The 13,045-nt window shown below is 36.8% G+C and overlaps 1 protein-coding gene across 1 annotated transcript; it reads left to right on the top strand.

Annotated features, from left to right (window-relative positions):
- The first annotated feature begins 6 nt into the window (after window positions 1-6).
- On the top strand, window positions 7-12,815 carry SLC25A46 (solute carrier family 25 member 46). Its single transcript, XM_017728370.1, has 8 exons — window positions 7-752; window positions 1,607-1,649; window positions 2,897-2,954; window positions 3,465-3,542; window positions 4,218-4,318; window positions 6,969-7,025; window positions 7,473-7,530; window positions 10,568-12,815. The coding sequence occupies exons 1-8, from the start codon at window positions 671-673 to the stop codon at window positions 11,144-11,146; spliced, it is 1,056 nt and encodes a 351-aa protein (XP_017583859.1). The 5' UTR covers window positions 7-670; the 3' UTR covers window positions 11,147-12,815.
- Window positions 12,816-13,045: the final 230 nt, after the last annotated feature.

The raw sequence follows: 13,045 nt of genomic DNA, 5'->3' as shown, positions 1-13,045 counted from the left end.
AAGAAAAGTCTTTTAGAAGGCGAACTGCTCCGTCACTGCCTGTTGCGCTCCTGCACTGCGTAGCTTCATGCAAATGTGATTTGAGAGTGCCAGAACGCGCCCCGCAGCTTCTCGTTAAGCAGTGTGCGGTCAGCTAGCTCTTCACTGCCCATGTAAACAATATCCTGCAGAAACACTCCGCCCTCTTTTAAGGCAGGAACTGCCTTTGCGTCTTATACTGCTTCGTTGTTTAGTCGGTGTTGGTGTTCCAGACTGCGTGGCTTCTCTCGGATTTAAAACATGAGCTGCTGACGTAGGCCTCCCCCTCCCCCCTGCACGCATGATATCGAGGGAACTGTGGGACTGGTAGGATTTAAGGAAGCAACTGAGTTCCAGTCCTTTTCAGTAATTGTTGGGAAACTGAGTAAAAGCCCGCATAAGTAAAGTGTCATTTTAGGTCTTCATGAAGTTGAGGTGAATTGAGAAAAACTTGCTGTATCTAGGGTACTGTATGTCATCTGCTTTAATTAAAAGGAGCAGCTTATATACACTTGAGTATGAAAAGATTTATGAAATACTAATTTATGTGAAATCGAATTATATTACTAGGCAAGTCTTTCTTTTCTGACCTGTAGTGCAGTGTTTTTATTTAGGTCTTACAAAGAGTACTGCCTTTAGCTGGACTCCATCCATGCATGCACTGGTTGAAGCACTGTTTAAGTATCCTTGCCTACTTGGACACTACATTTTTACCCCCTGTCTACATATGGAAGGTGTGTTCATTCTGCACTTTGGATGACTGATAAGGAGTTGCTGTAATCACTGAATCCAGCAGCTGCAAATGGTATCTTACCATTTTTTGGAGGGCTCCCACATCTGTGTGGAGCCCGCTGAAGTTACTGACTTTATCCATGTCTTCAGACTGCTTGAACTCTGAAGATTTTAGGGCTGAGCATTAACTTTAAAGTGCCTTTACTGTTCTGATAATCGTCTTAAAATTCCGTTTGATAATCCCCAATGTGCAAATGTCTGTCTGGCGGCAGACAACAGTGAGTTGAATTCATTACTTTTGTAGTTCTCTAGTAACTAGATTTTTGCAAAGGACTGGAGATAAACAACCGGCTTGAAAATTTGCTTTTTGTTGATGTTTCTTACTTCATCCATGGCTTTTTGTGTAACTTCTCCCAAATTTTTGCTTTTTACTGTTTTAGCATTATTTTCACCTCAATTATCTCAATTATAATGTTTCAGAATTACTGTAAAGTCATGCATGCTAAATCTTTAAGTAGCTGGTCTGAATTGGGTTTTTTTGGTATTAAAATATTCTCTGTTTTACCATTTGCTTTCTCCCTTTTTTTTTCCCTGTAAGAAAAGCATAATTTTACATATAACAGTATGTACAAACTCCAGTGCAGTCTAAAGTGCACATATTCCTGGGGGAATAATTTTTTTTATATCCTGTGTTACTGAGCTGCCATAAATGTTGTGGTTTAATACTTGTAATTTTCTGATGCAAGTACAGGATAAAATTAGTTTTTCAGATCATGTGCATGGCATTTTCTCCTATTTTGTGATTATCACTGCTGTATAATCTGGGTTTTTGTTCATTTTTTTTCTTGTTTTTCAGAGCAGTTGAACAGATTTGCTGGTTTTGGTATTGGCCTTGCAAGGTAAGAGTTGTGTTCAGTGACAGAGGGGTAGTAAAACTCTTATTTGTCTCATAAAACCTACATACACTTTTATATTGTGTTTTTACTTCAATAGCCATGAACAGTTGACATGTGTTGAGAAACCTACTACCCAAAACCCATTTAGGTTTCTGTTCTCTTTAACTGTTGCTCAAAAAATACATAGGCAAATGTAAGACAGTTTTTCATATGGAATGCCCAGGATGTGTGTACCCTGTCCAAGTAATCTGAAAGTAACACCAGAAAACTTATTTGACACTTGCAACTTTTTAATATTTTTAGGCAATGCAAATGTTTCCTGAGAAGGTTAAAATGTGTTCAAGTATATTACCAAAGTATCATGGGACCACAATGTTCATCTAACTAAGTGGTCTGATGGCCATTTTATTCTTTACTATGGTGACCCTGATTATTGATAGTATTTTTGAGAAAGTGGTGAACTTTTAAGATGCTGATGTCCAGGGAAAGTTTTACCTCTTTTGGTAGTAGCAAACTACTAATTAGCTCAATAGTTAAAAAACTGTGCCAATTGTACTTGTCTGTCGGAAGTTCAGAAACCTACCACAGGTGATCCTGTAGCTGTGACTTGGGGTGTTTAGAAAAACCCTGGATGTTCTGCTTTTCTAATCCATGTCCCAGATTTGAACAACATACGGGTAAGTACTCTGATCACTCAGGCATTTTGAGATTAAGTGAATATTTTCTCTGAATGGCTGCAACCACGAATTCCGCTTTAGAAGCGAGAACTTCTCTGTGAAGTTTTGATTGAAATATGAGTTTCGGCAGTGGTAGGAGAGTTGGTTTGGATCAGTAGTGTTTTCACTGAAAAAGTAATCCTCCTCGGCCCTGCTAAGGAGAGTTTTGAATAATAATACAGTATGCAGAATTAGCGTAAAATTACTCCTCTCATAATTGTGGTTCTGGTTTGTTTTATACCCTGATACTTTGAGGAGGGTGAGATTAAGAAATTTTGTATGTTGTTTTGCTTATAAAAATATGTGCATACTACATATATATGGGTTTTCTTCATAGTAAATGTATATGTCAGACTTTATGTAACTTGCTCCTTGGGAGGCTGTTTGGTAGCCATCAAAAAATGCCGTATTAGTTCACTAGAAAATATGTTGCTTTTCCAAATACTGATCTGCTGTTGTTAGAGACAATTAACAAGCCTTTTCTAAGGAATTTTTAGTGGCTTCCCATGCATTAAATACAATTTTCTTTTAAAGCCTATTTACAGAAAATGTGTTGGCACATCCTTGCATTGTTCTACGTCGTCAGTGTCAGGTATGTCTTTTATGTTACCTTTTCCAGTCAGAGCTCCTGTGTATAGTCATATCTCTGTATTTTCATACTCTGTATGAAAGTATGTAGTACAGGAAGCTTCGCAATTTTTAGGGGGACTCTGCTACATTAACAAGTTTTTACTTGTAGAATACATGTTTCCTGTTCTGCAGTTTAGCTTATTTTGAAAAATCTTATTCATTTTTGTTTGGGCAGTGGAAAGCAAATTACAGCAAGTGTTTCGGAGTCTGCAGAGCTACTTTCAGATCCCCATTTACAAGCAGGATGCTTTGTTTCATAGTTTCTGATTTATGTATAGTTTATTGTTTAAACTTTCAGCATACGAATACTTAAAAGTACTGCCAGTTTCTGTAAATTTCAGTGAGAACTTCCTCATATTTTTAGCTGATTTTTACAGGGGTAAAATTCTTACATTGGGAATGCCTTTATCCTTCAGAGTTGTAGCATCTGCAAGTGTGTTTCTAAGACTGACGTTATTTATATTTTTAACAGGTTAACTATCACGCACGGAATTACCATGTCACACCATTTACTATTGTCAATATCATGTACTGCATCAATAAGACACAGGTTAGTATTTGGTGTAAGGCTATCTGAGCACTGAGAGTTCCTACAGCATGTATGTCTCTAAGTGTTTACGTAGGTGGTGTTGAAAAACATGGCCGTTATGAGGGTTTGTTATTTTTATGTTTCAAGAAGATGAGGTAAACCATTATTTTTTTCAGAAGTGCAGTACTTAGGGTGGAAAGATTTGCAGATGTTAGAAAACAAAAGGTCCCTGAAACTAATTTTTTTCATTAAGGTTCTAAAAGGTCATTAATCTTTATGTGGATAAAATTATTATTGAAGTGATGACTCCTTCCAGTGATAGTACTGAATTCATTTCCAGTTCTGCCTGGGAATGGCAATCTTAAATTCGGATCAGAAGGCAGTAAGAAGTTCTTAATTATGAATTTCTTTTGGATATACTTTTAACATCTTGTGCTCATTCTGTCCATAGGAAATGACGTTAAATTTATAACACAAAATATTAGCAGTGGAGAGATGCCTCCAAAATTAATGACAAGTCTTTGAAATTATTGAAAAACAAAACTTTCTTATAGATAAAGAGTGAGTTGTTACCTGAATTTAGTTATAAAGTTAAATGGTAGAATTGTAGCCTTGTGTGGTCTGAATTTACTGAAATGTTGTCATTAATAAGATGAAAATATTTTTGAGTTTTATATTGCATATTTCAACACACAGGGTCCAAGGGCTCTCTGGAAAGGAATGGGCAGCACTTTCATTGTTCAGGGCATAACCCTGGGAACAGAAGGCATCATCAGTGAATATACACCTTTGCCAAGGTATTGCGTGTTTTTTTTTTACTGTTTCAAACAAATTAGTAGGTTGTTGACTTATTTTCAAAGTGTTAGAAATGTAGACTGTTTGAAAAATACTGCTTCATGAGAACAGCCAGACATTAAATAGGTGTTTCCAAACACAGTGTGGTTGTTTTGGAAAAGATAACCTCATAATCCATAAATAGTGAGAGACTCTTTCTGGGAGCTTTGTATGTTTGTGTCAGCGCACTGATCTGAGTATAGAAATACTGTAGGAAATTGGTTGTTGGTAGTCAACTCTGTAATAAACAATAAAAAAAAAATTTCTTCTTTTATTTGGGTTTTTATTGTGTGGTAATAGCAAATAACATACCTAAGGTAAAAATTCCTGGTCTTATTAATCTAAATACAGGAAACTTGCACAGCTAAGGAGCCAGCACTGACATTTTGCTGAATATTTGCACTATCTGTGGTAAATGAAAGGACAGAACGGCCTGCGTTAGTAAATGAGAAGACATGGTAAATGAGAGTCTATGTGACTGGCAGTTTTGTCTTTTGCCTTCCTTGACCAACAGCTCTATGTACCTTATTCAGTATTGTCATAAAAAAGATGTTACGACTAAAAACGACTGACTTCATTTAAAGATATATTCATTGTTCTACATCACTTTGTCCACCTTCTGCTACAGAAGTTTAGTAATATTTTCACTAAAAATATTCAAGGACATGGAAACTACCCTGGGTTTAAAAAGAAGAAACATGGTTAGGCTGAATCAAATGCTGTTATGATGCATGCATCCGTACTAATGAAAGTAGGTATTTGCAAGTTCAAAAGCATTAGCAAAAGCATTTCATACTTAAATTGTATGGAGTGTGTATTTAAGGTTTTTGGTCAGTTCTGTTTCAACGGTAATTGAAATTTCCAGACTGTTCTTTCCTCCAAGTGTATAGATACAGCTCTAGGGTATGCTTAAGTTCATGAGATGTGATATGGTGTTTATATCTTCATAATTCTGAATTCTCACAAATGTCAGCAATGATTTTCTACTTGTGGGCCAGTTCAGCAGTTCAAAAAGTAAGCTGGTGCTGCCGCCAAAGGAAACAAACCTTTCTGCTGGAACCAGCTCATTCCTTCCTCTGTGCTCCTTCCATCCTTGTGCCAACACAATGTGTGAACAGTCAGGAAATTAACTGAGTTGGGAAAGTAATCTGGCTAAAGTGGTTGTCTCATACATGCACCACCCCGCAGCAGTTTTCTACTGAATGCTCTCTCTTCATTTTTAATGGTGGCTTGCATGTTTGGGCAGTCATGTGGAGGAGAAGGTTATTGCATGTAGCAGCAGTGCCAGCAAATCTGATTTAAAAGGTTATTTAACTACATTATCAGGCTCCAAAGAACACAGAGAAGTGAAATGTCAATTCTAATTCTATATTATAGTATCATGAGAGAATACCCCTATTTTAGGAGACGAGCCCAGAAATGGGTTTGAACATTCTTCACTAGGCAAGCTGCTTCTGTAATTGTTCTTCCACTGCAGGGACAGTTATACCTGGATTGACAGGTTAGGCTTTCACACATTAGTTTGGCTGGTTTCATTTTCCACAGCATTTAAGTATTATGGGTAAGTGGATGTGATCTAAGAGTCTGAAATACATAATGGTAAAAGTGGTCTTCTGATCCTGTTTAGTGATTGACCTATGTATTTAAAACGTGATCGCTAGTAGTAACACACAATTTTTCAGAAAGAGTAAAATCTTACCTTTCTTGGATTAGAGTTGTTTTAACTACAAGCAGTGTCTGATTCCTGGACAAAATCGAAGCTGAACACCTTATAGCTTGCAATTAAAAATGCAAAGTTTAGTGTGCCCAGCGCTTCAGACAAATGTCTATACCTCATAGCTAGAGTATTATGCATTGTAAGTACATGTGGTCTTTGAATGGTATCTTGAGCTAGGTGGGTTTATTTTTTTCTATCAGGTAGAATGTAAACATTTGCTGTTCATATTTTGAAATGTGTAACTAGAAGTACTACTTTAAGGGAATATTTTTGACGTCACCTTTGTGTTAAACACACCAGTTTTCTTCTGTTTTATCAGAATATGCTGAGGACTGGTCATAAGACAAAAAACTTCAGTTATGTCTGTACAGAATTACTATGCAACTTCTAGTCTGACCTCTTGTACTTGATTGGTTCTTGTCTAACTGCCAGAATCTGATTTAGATTTTCTGGAAGGGAGCAACAACAGGGTAAACATAACCTAAAGAACAGAAAAGGCGCAACAAAACCAAAATGAAATAAAAATTATTTCTTCGTAAAGGAAAACTATTAAGCTTTGAAAGTACTCCAGTGTTCCCTGAAAATTGCTTTAAGTGCTAGTACATAAGGTTGCTAAATAGATGGAAAACACTAAAGTCAGTTGCTGTGAGAGCTGCAGACATCTTACTAATAAATAACTGAAACTTTTTTGATAGAATGTCTGACAGGCCTGAAAAACTACTAGAAGTTAAGCATGCTTTACTAAATGTTTTGCTCTGTCTGTCCAATGTGGGAAATGCTTCAACATAGATAGTGGAACACCAATATAAGAGCTGAATGTTGACACCCATGGAAGAATTGCTTGAGAATTACATGTGGGTGATTATTCATATTGTGGTAAATACTTCTCTTTTTAGGGAGCTTTCACATAAATGGAACCTCAAGCAGATAGGTGGACACCTTTTACTCAAAGCGTAAGTATGACATGTGTTATTTACCTTATGTCTTATTATCTAAACACCGTAAACTACCAAATGTACATAAGTTTAGTCTGCTGCTATGTTTACTTGACAAGGTGCTAACAGTACTTTTCAAATGTTGATTTTTTGAACAATCTTGATTGCATAACCCACTTTCAAAGATTTTCTCCTACTAGATCCCTGTGTCTATGGAACTACTGATTTAAAAGATTAGATTCTTTTAGACCTCAAGCAGTCTGGTCACATGGAAGTAGAATTTAACTACACTTTTGACTGAAGCTTATCTCAACTTGTTGATGTACATTTTAGTAATTGAGTTATGCTTTGTTAATTTTCTCTCAGGAATAATGTGCTAGATAACTTCATCAACTTTCAGGTGCCTGTTTGCCTAAAATTACAGTATTGTCATTACATTAATTCCTATATTGTTAATTTCTACAGGTTAACACATGTAATAGCAATGCCTTTTTATTCTGCGAGCCTGATTGAAACTGTACAGGTAACTTACATATATTTGGAACATTTAGAAAGATACTGTTACTCTTTATAGATTAGATTATATGGAGAAATGAATCTTTGATTTTGTATTCAGGTTTATGTTGCAGTAGTTGCATTTGTTTTGCTTGACTTACGACTTAGCTGAAATGGGTGTTTACTATGAAGGGTATATTAGTGTAGTGTCTTAACTAAATCTTCAGTTAGAAAGAACACGTAATGTAGATAGTTGGAATATATTGAATATCAACTAGGGACATGCTATATCTTTGTGCTCCAGCAGATAAAACATAAGGAAGTTTTTCGCATGTAAGATTTTTAAACTTTGCCTTCCTAGGCAAGTTGTTACAGTGACACCCACCCCCTGTAACAACTGTAAAGTTTTTTCCAGTAGTTCAGTGGGGTTTTCATTCAATCAACTTTTTACTTTTAATCTTTATCTAGTTCTTCTGTAGCCATGAAAATTAAAATCTGGACCTGTCACTTGGAATACATCTTGTTCTGCAACTGTGCAGTGTACCCCATAGCACTGTGTTGCAGACTGCCTGTCAGTGTGGTGTTGCATCTCTTTCTGAAGAAAGGCAAGGGTTAGCTGTGCACAAATGGTCCAGGATAATTCTTCCAGCCATGTCTGTATAATGACTTGCTCTTAGATGACATGACAGAATTTCTGTGCAGCTAATGGCACTCTTTCTGTAGAGTTCTTGTGTGGAGGGTGCAGGATAGTCACTCTCATGTTTCTCAGTCATCCAAGTAATAATTTTCATTCATAGCATGGGCAACTTGTAAGTATTGTCAAGACCGATTTGCTGGTGTGTATCTCCAAAATGGTGCTTTTTCTGGGGAGAAGGCTGACTTCTGCAGTTTCTTAGTTTCAGCATGTACTTTACACGCATGGACTCCTTTAAGGGGCAGGATTCTGCTCTGTGCACAGGATCCAAGCTTAAATGAGCCAGAAGGTACTAGGAGAGCTGTTCTGTCTGAACTGGCTGCATCATGGATTAACAGGATAGGTGAGATTAAGCATCTGTGCAGAGAGGGGTATAGACAGACTCCCAAAAACAAACTCATTTCCTCTAAAGATATTCCCTATTTTAGAAACCCTCTTTCCTCAGGGGATCTCTTGAGTTGTGGAATATTTGGGAGACTTAGCTGGTGTCATAATGGGAAGCTGGCTGGAACTCAAGTTCTTAATTACTGGGGAATGGCTCTACCCTGAGCATGCCATAATTCTGGAACTAGAAACAATAGTGGAACACTGTTAATCTTTCTGGAGTTCATAGCAGGCCACAGAATGGAATGTTATATCCAGGTATCTTACTGCTTGTATTTTTGTCTGAAAGGATGTTGCATTACCTGCGCTGTTGGACATGGGTAAATTTTTTACCAATAGAAGATAAAAGAGAGCATAATTTAGAGTCTGCCTTCTGTTTGCAAAATAAGTATAAAGTTTCTTTGCTAGAAAGCAGCTTAATAGGATAAGAATAAAAAGCCAAAAAAGCATCTCTCCCAGCCTTTTAGGTAGGTGATCTTCTCTGTAATGATTGGTTATGAAAATTCCACTGAGATCTGAGGATTTTAAGATTAGTAGCTTTGGCTGTGTGCAAGTATTTTAGTGAATGAGTATGTATGTGTGTATATATATATATATATATATATATGCTGTATGAAATATGTTATTGAGTTCTTGGAAAGTTCATCAGCTTATTAGAAATACAGCAGAGGTGATGATAGCATTTGTGAAGATCTTTATACTGTATTAATCAATGCAGGGGAGCAACTTGGCTTGCCAGGTTTGCATTACATTCCTGTGCTGCAAGGCAACAATGACCAGTAAAAAATCAGAGAAGTTAAAGATCGTTGGATTTGCTACTAGCAGGTTTATATAGACTTTGTGTTAATTCTGATAAACCATGCTGTTCAACAGTATCTGTTTGACACCCAAGTAAATACATTTCATCAAAATAGCTGTAAATGGTGGAAGTTTGTAGCTGTCACATTAGTTCTTTTGTCATGAGCATCTAAAACCTCATGGTGGCGTGTTTGGCCAAAGCAAGAACGGTTTTGAAGTGCAGTGACTGTAGTGATGTGGGACAGGAGAGGAGTCAGCAGGGGTTGTGCTGCTTAACTTGTACTTAAAGTCTGCAACAGCGTTATGTTCTCAGGTGTTTGAATTAGTTTCTCTCCTGCACAGAAAAGACCATGAAGGCTGTATAGGCTGTTTAGTATTTCCCCAAAATACTGAGGAATATTCTGGTGGTTTATTCTGGCATGAGGTCAGGACACAGACCACATGGACTCAGAGACTCGGGCATTCAGGAGAACATCCAAATCTTGAATTTGGGATGTAAACCACATGATAAAACACTGGAGTTTGTATAAGCATTAGTAGGAGAAATAATGTTTTTAGCTTAATCCTACACTCAAAGGTGAAGTATAATAGAGTAGATAATTATTACAAGATTTTTGTTTGCGCTGCATGAACAAAATAATTATCTCTTCACTAACAAACAGCATGGGTAAAGAATACTACTTTAAATGCATGAGAACATTCAAAACGCAACCTATTAAATGCATGTTAAAAATGACCATTCTACACTAGTTGTATAAGTCTTTACTACGTACATTCAAGTTCAAAGGTTATAGTCACAGTCTTTAAAGTAAAGGCATTTTGAATTAAATAAGTACTTCCTGGCAGTTTGCTCCAGATGTAGACATTTTAAGTTCATGACTGTTTCGCATTCTGATACTTTCAGCAGTAGGCTGAGAGTTGAATTTCTTCGGTAGAACACAGATAACTGCAATATACATTAAAAAACCCTCACCTCTTTAAGATGGGTTCTTTAAAAGAAAGCTTAGTTGAATGCTATGAAGAGTGTTATAACAAGGGCCTTTTATTTGTACAGCTGTGTGGACACAATAGCATGCAAGTGTTTTAACTTTAAAAAAAAAAAGTTCAACAGTGATAAAGTGTCAGAGTAGATGTCAGGATGGTTTTGAAGTGCTCAGCATGAATCGTAACTCCTCCTTTGTGCTTGTAGAGTGAAATAATTCGAGACAATCCTGGCATCCTGGACTGCGTGAAAGAGGGAATTGGCAGAGTTTTAGGCTTGGGAGTACCCCATAGCAAGCGTCTCCTTCCTCTGATGGTCTTGACTTTCCCCACTGCTCTACATGGAGTCCTTCACTACGTCATCAGTTCCATCGTCCAGAAGCTTGTCTTGTTTGTTTTGAAAAGGGATAATTCCCACAACCTTCCAACTGAGAGCTCCTCTTCTGTGCAGAGCATGCTGGATGCGTATTTTCCAGAACTTATTGCTAGCTTTGCTGCTAGCCTTTGTGCTGATGTCATGCTTTACCCACTGGAAACAGTTTTGCACCGCCTTCATATTCAAGGGACACGCACAATAATTGACAATACAGACCTTGGCTATGAAGTGCTTCCAATCAATACTCAGTATGAGGGAATGAAAGACTGCATAAATACTATAAAACGGGAAGAAGGAATGCAAGGTTTCTATAAAGGATTTGGAGCTGTTATAGTACAGTATACCTTGCATATGGCAGTTTTACAGCTTACCAAAATTATTTACTCAACACTGCTTCAAAATGTTTCTTAATCTGTCCAGGTCTGGATCTAGCACATTGGACATGATTCACTTGCTAACCCAGTTATTGTTTAAATGGCTTAGAAAAAGAACTTCGAGGAATCCACTCTGTGGATTCTCCTTACACTGTAGAACAACTTGTTTTAAAAATGGGGATATAGTTGCCGAAGTGTAATTAAAAAAGGACTGTTTAAAAATTACAGACACAAATTGAATATGTCATATGCAGTCATGTAAAGGGGATCAGATTTCAAATGTGATTGCATTGAGGATTTCCTTTTCCTCTTACCAGTTCACTGACATAAGGAATGGATATGAATTGTTAGTATCTGCTTTATGAGCATCACATCTGATGTTTAATATGGACTGCTAGCCAGTTGAAAGGAATTTCTTTTCTTAAGTTGTAAGAACTTGCAAGTAGGGGACTGATGGCTTTACTGGTCTTTTGAAAATGTTTCCAACTTCACTGTTAATGGAACTGTGAGTAAAATAGAAACTGTAAAAGTGACTTAAGTAGACTTAAATGTTATTATTTACAGGTACATAGAAGACTTATTTTGCTGCAGTGTGGCAGAAGACAAAGGGGAAACTCTTACTTTGTATAAAAACAATGAAAAATGGGTTTGAGGAAAAGTTGCACAGAATGCAAATTTGGCTGTCTTGCAGTTTGTTTGCAAGGCTTACAATAACTAAGTGTGAATAAAGCAAAATAGAAACTGATGTGTGCATGTGTAAGTGCCATTTTTAGTTGACTTTCCATGGATAACTTCAGGGTTTAGTTTTACTCTACTGCTCCATATGAGAGTATAGTAATCATACAAATCTGTGTAGTAGTAGTAGTATTGGTGTTCAAAGTGTACAGAAAGCCTATGAAAACAATTGGCTTTTCCTAGAGTTTCTCTTTTGTTAGATTGGAGTGGTATGTATAAAATTGTCTCCTTAACTAGCACTGATGTCTGTCATTTAAAGTCTCTGCTAGTTTAAATATTTTGTGGAACAGAGCTAACAGTTTATGTGCAAGGGAACCACTGAAGTACATAATTTTTGCCCTCTCCCCCTTCAGACTCAGCCTGAGAATGATTTTTAATTATTCTAGGTGATGTAGTCCTTCTTGGTTTCATCAATAAATATGGGGTGGGGCGGGGAGGGCAGGGAGAGATGAAACAAGCATGTGGAAAGTCACTTCTAAATTATGAGAGGCTGCTGCTTTTTTTCACATTCATGTGGCAAGTCTGTTTTTGTGAATGCTGTAAATTGATCTGCATTTTAATCATGAATGATTGTGTAGTTATCACTTATGGAAAGCAGTCATGCTTTCCATAAAATAATGGAAAGATGTTGCTCTTTGTAAGTTCTGACTTCAGATCAGGTCTACTTTATTATTAATCTAACTTTCATGTATTTTAAATGCCTAAGTGTTGAAATGGAAAGTCTAGTGAACTTGGGAACTGGTTTATTTTGAAATATTGTTGATTGCAAATTTAGTGTATAGTGTATGAAATAAAATGAGAATTCACTGTAAGTATTATAAAGTAATTCACCAAAGAGGCATGTAAAGGAGTCCTGTTTTGTGTGTTATGTTTTACTGTATAGACTCCAGAGTGGCATTTTCAAGTTTGTCAACTTTCTTAAATGCAAGAACATGTTGAATTAAACTACACGCAAGAGCTTAGGTAAAATACTCAGTTTATGGGTTGGTTTCTTTTAATGAATATCAAGATGGCCATGCCACAGAATCATCCAGACTGGAAAGGACCTCAGCAGGTCATCCAGTCCAAATTCCTGCTCTAAGGAAGGATGACATTGACTTGTACATCTTTTGTCCAATCAAGTTCTTAATGCATGCAACTGGCCTTTTCAAAGGTGTTAAATTCAACTGTAGCCAACAGTTTATGACAATTGCCTTGAAGC

This window comes from Corvus brachyrhynchos, unplaced genomic scaffold (assembly GCF_000691975.1).
Source record: "Corvus brachyrhynchos isolate BGI_N302 unplaced genomic scaffold, ASM69197v1 scaffold433, whole genome shotgun sequence".
Classification (NCBI taxonomy): domain Eukaryota; kingdom Metazoa; phylum Chordata; class Aves; order Passeriformes; family Corvidae; genus Corvus; species Corvus brachyrhynchos.
The sequence above is the reverse complement of the archived record's forward strand: the minus strand, read 5'-3'. Positions and strand labels throughout refer to the sequence as shown.

Bases quoted from the DNA above. Each gene is read 5' to 3' on its own strand.
- SLC25A46 (XM_017728370.1), top strand. From the start codon at position 671: ATGCATGCACTGGTTGAAGCACTGTTTAAGTATCCTTGCCTACTTGGA. The intron at 753-1,606 runs GTGTGTTCATTC...CTTGTTTTTCAG, and splicing joins CCCCTGTCTACATATGGAAG to AGCAGTTGAACAGATTTGCT. The intron at 7,026-7,472 runs GTAAGTATGACA...TAATTTCTACAG, and splicing joins GGACACCTTTTACTCAAAGC to GTTAACACATGTAATAGCAA.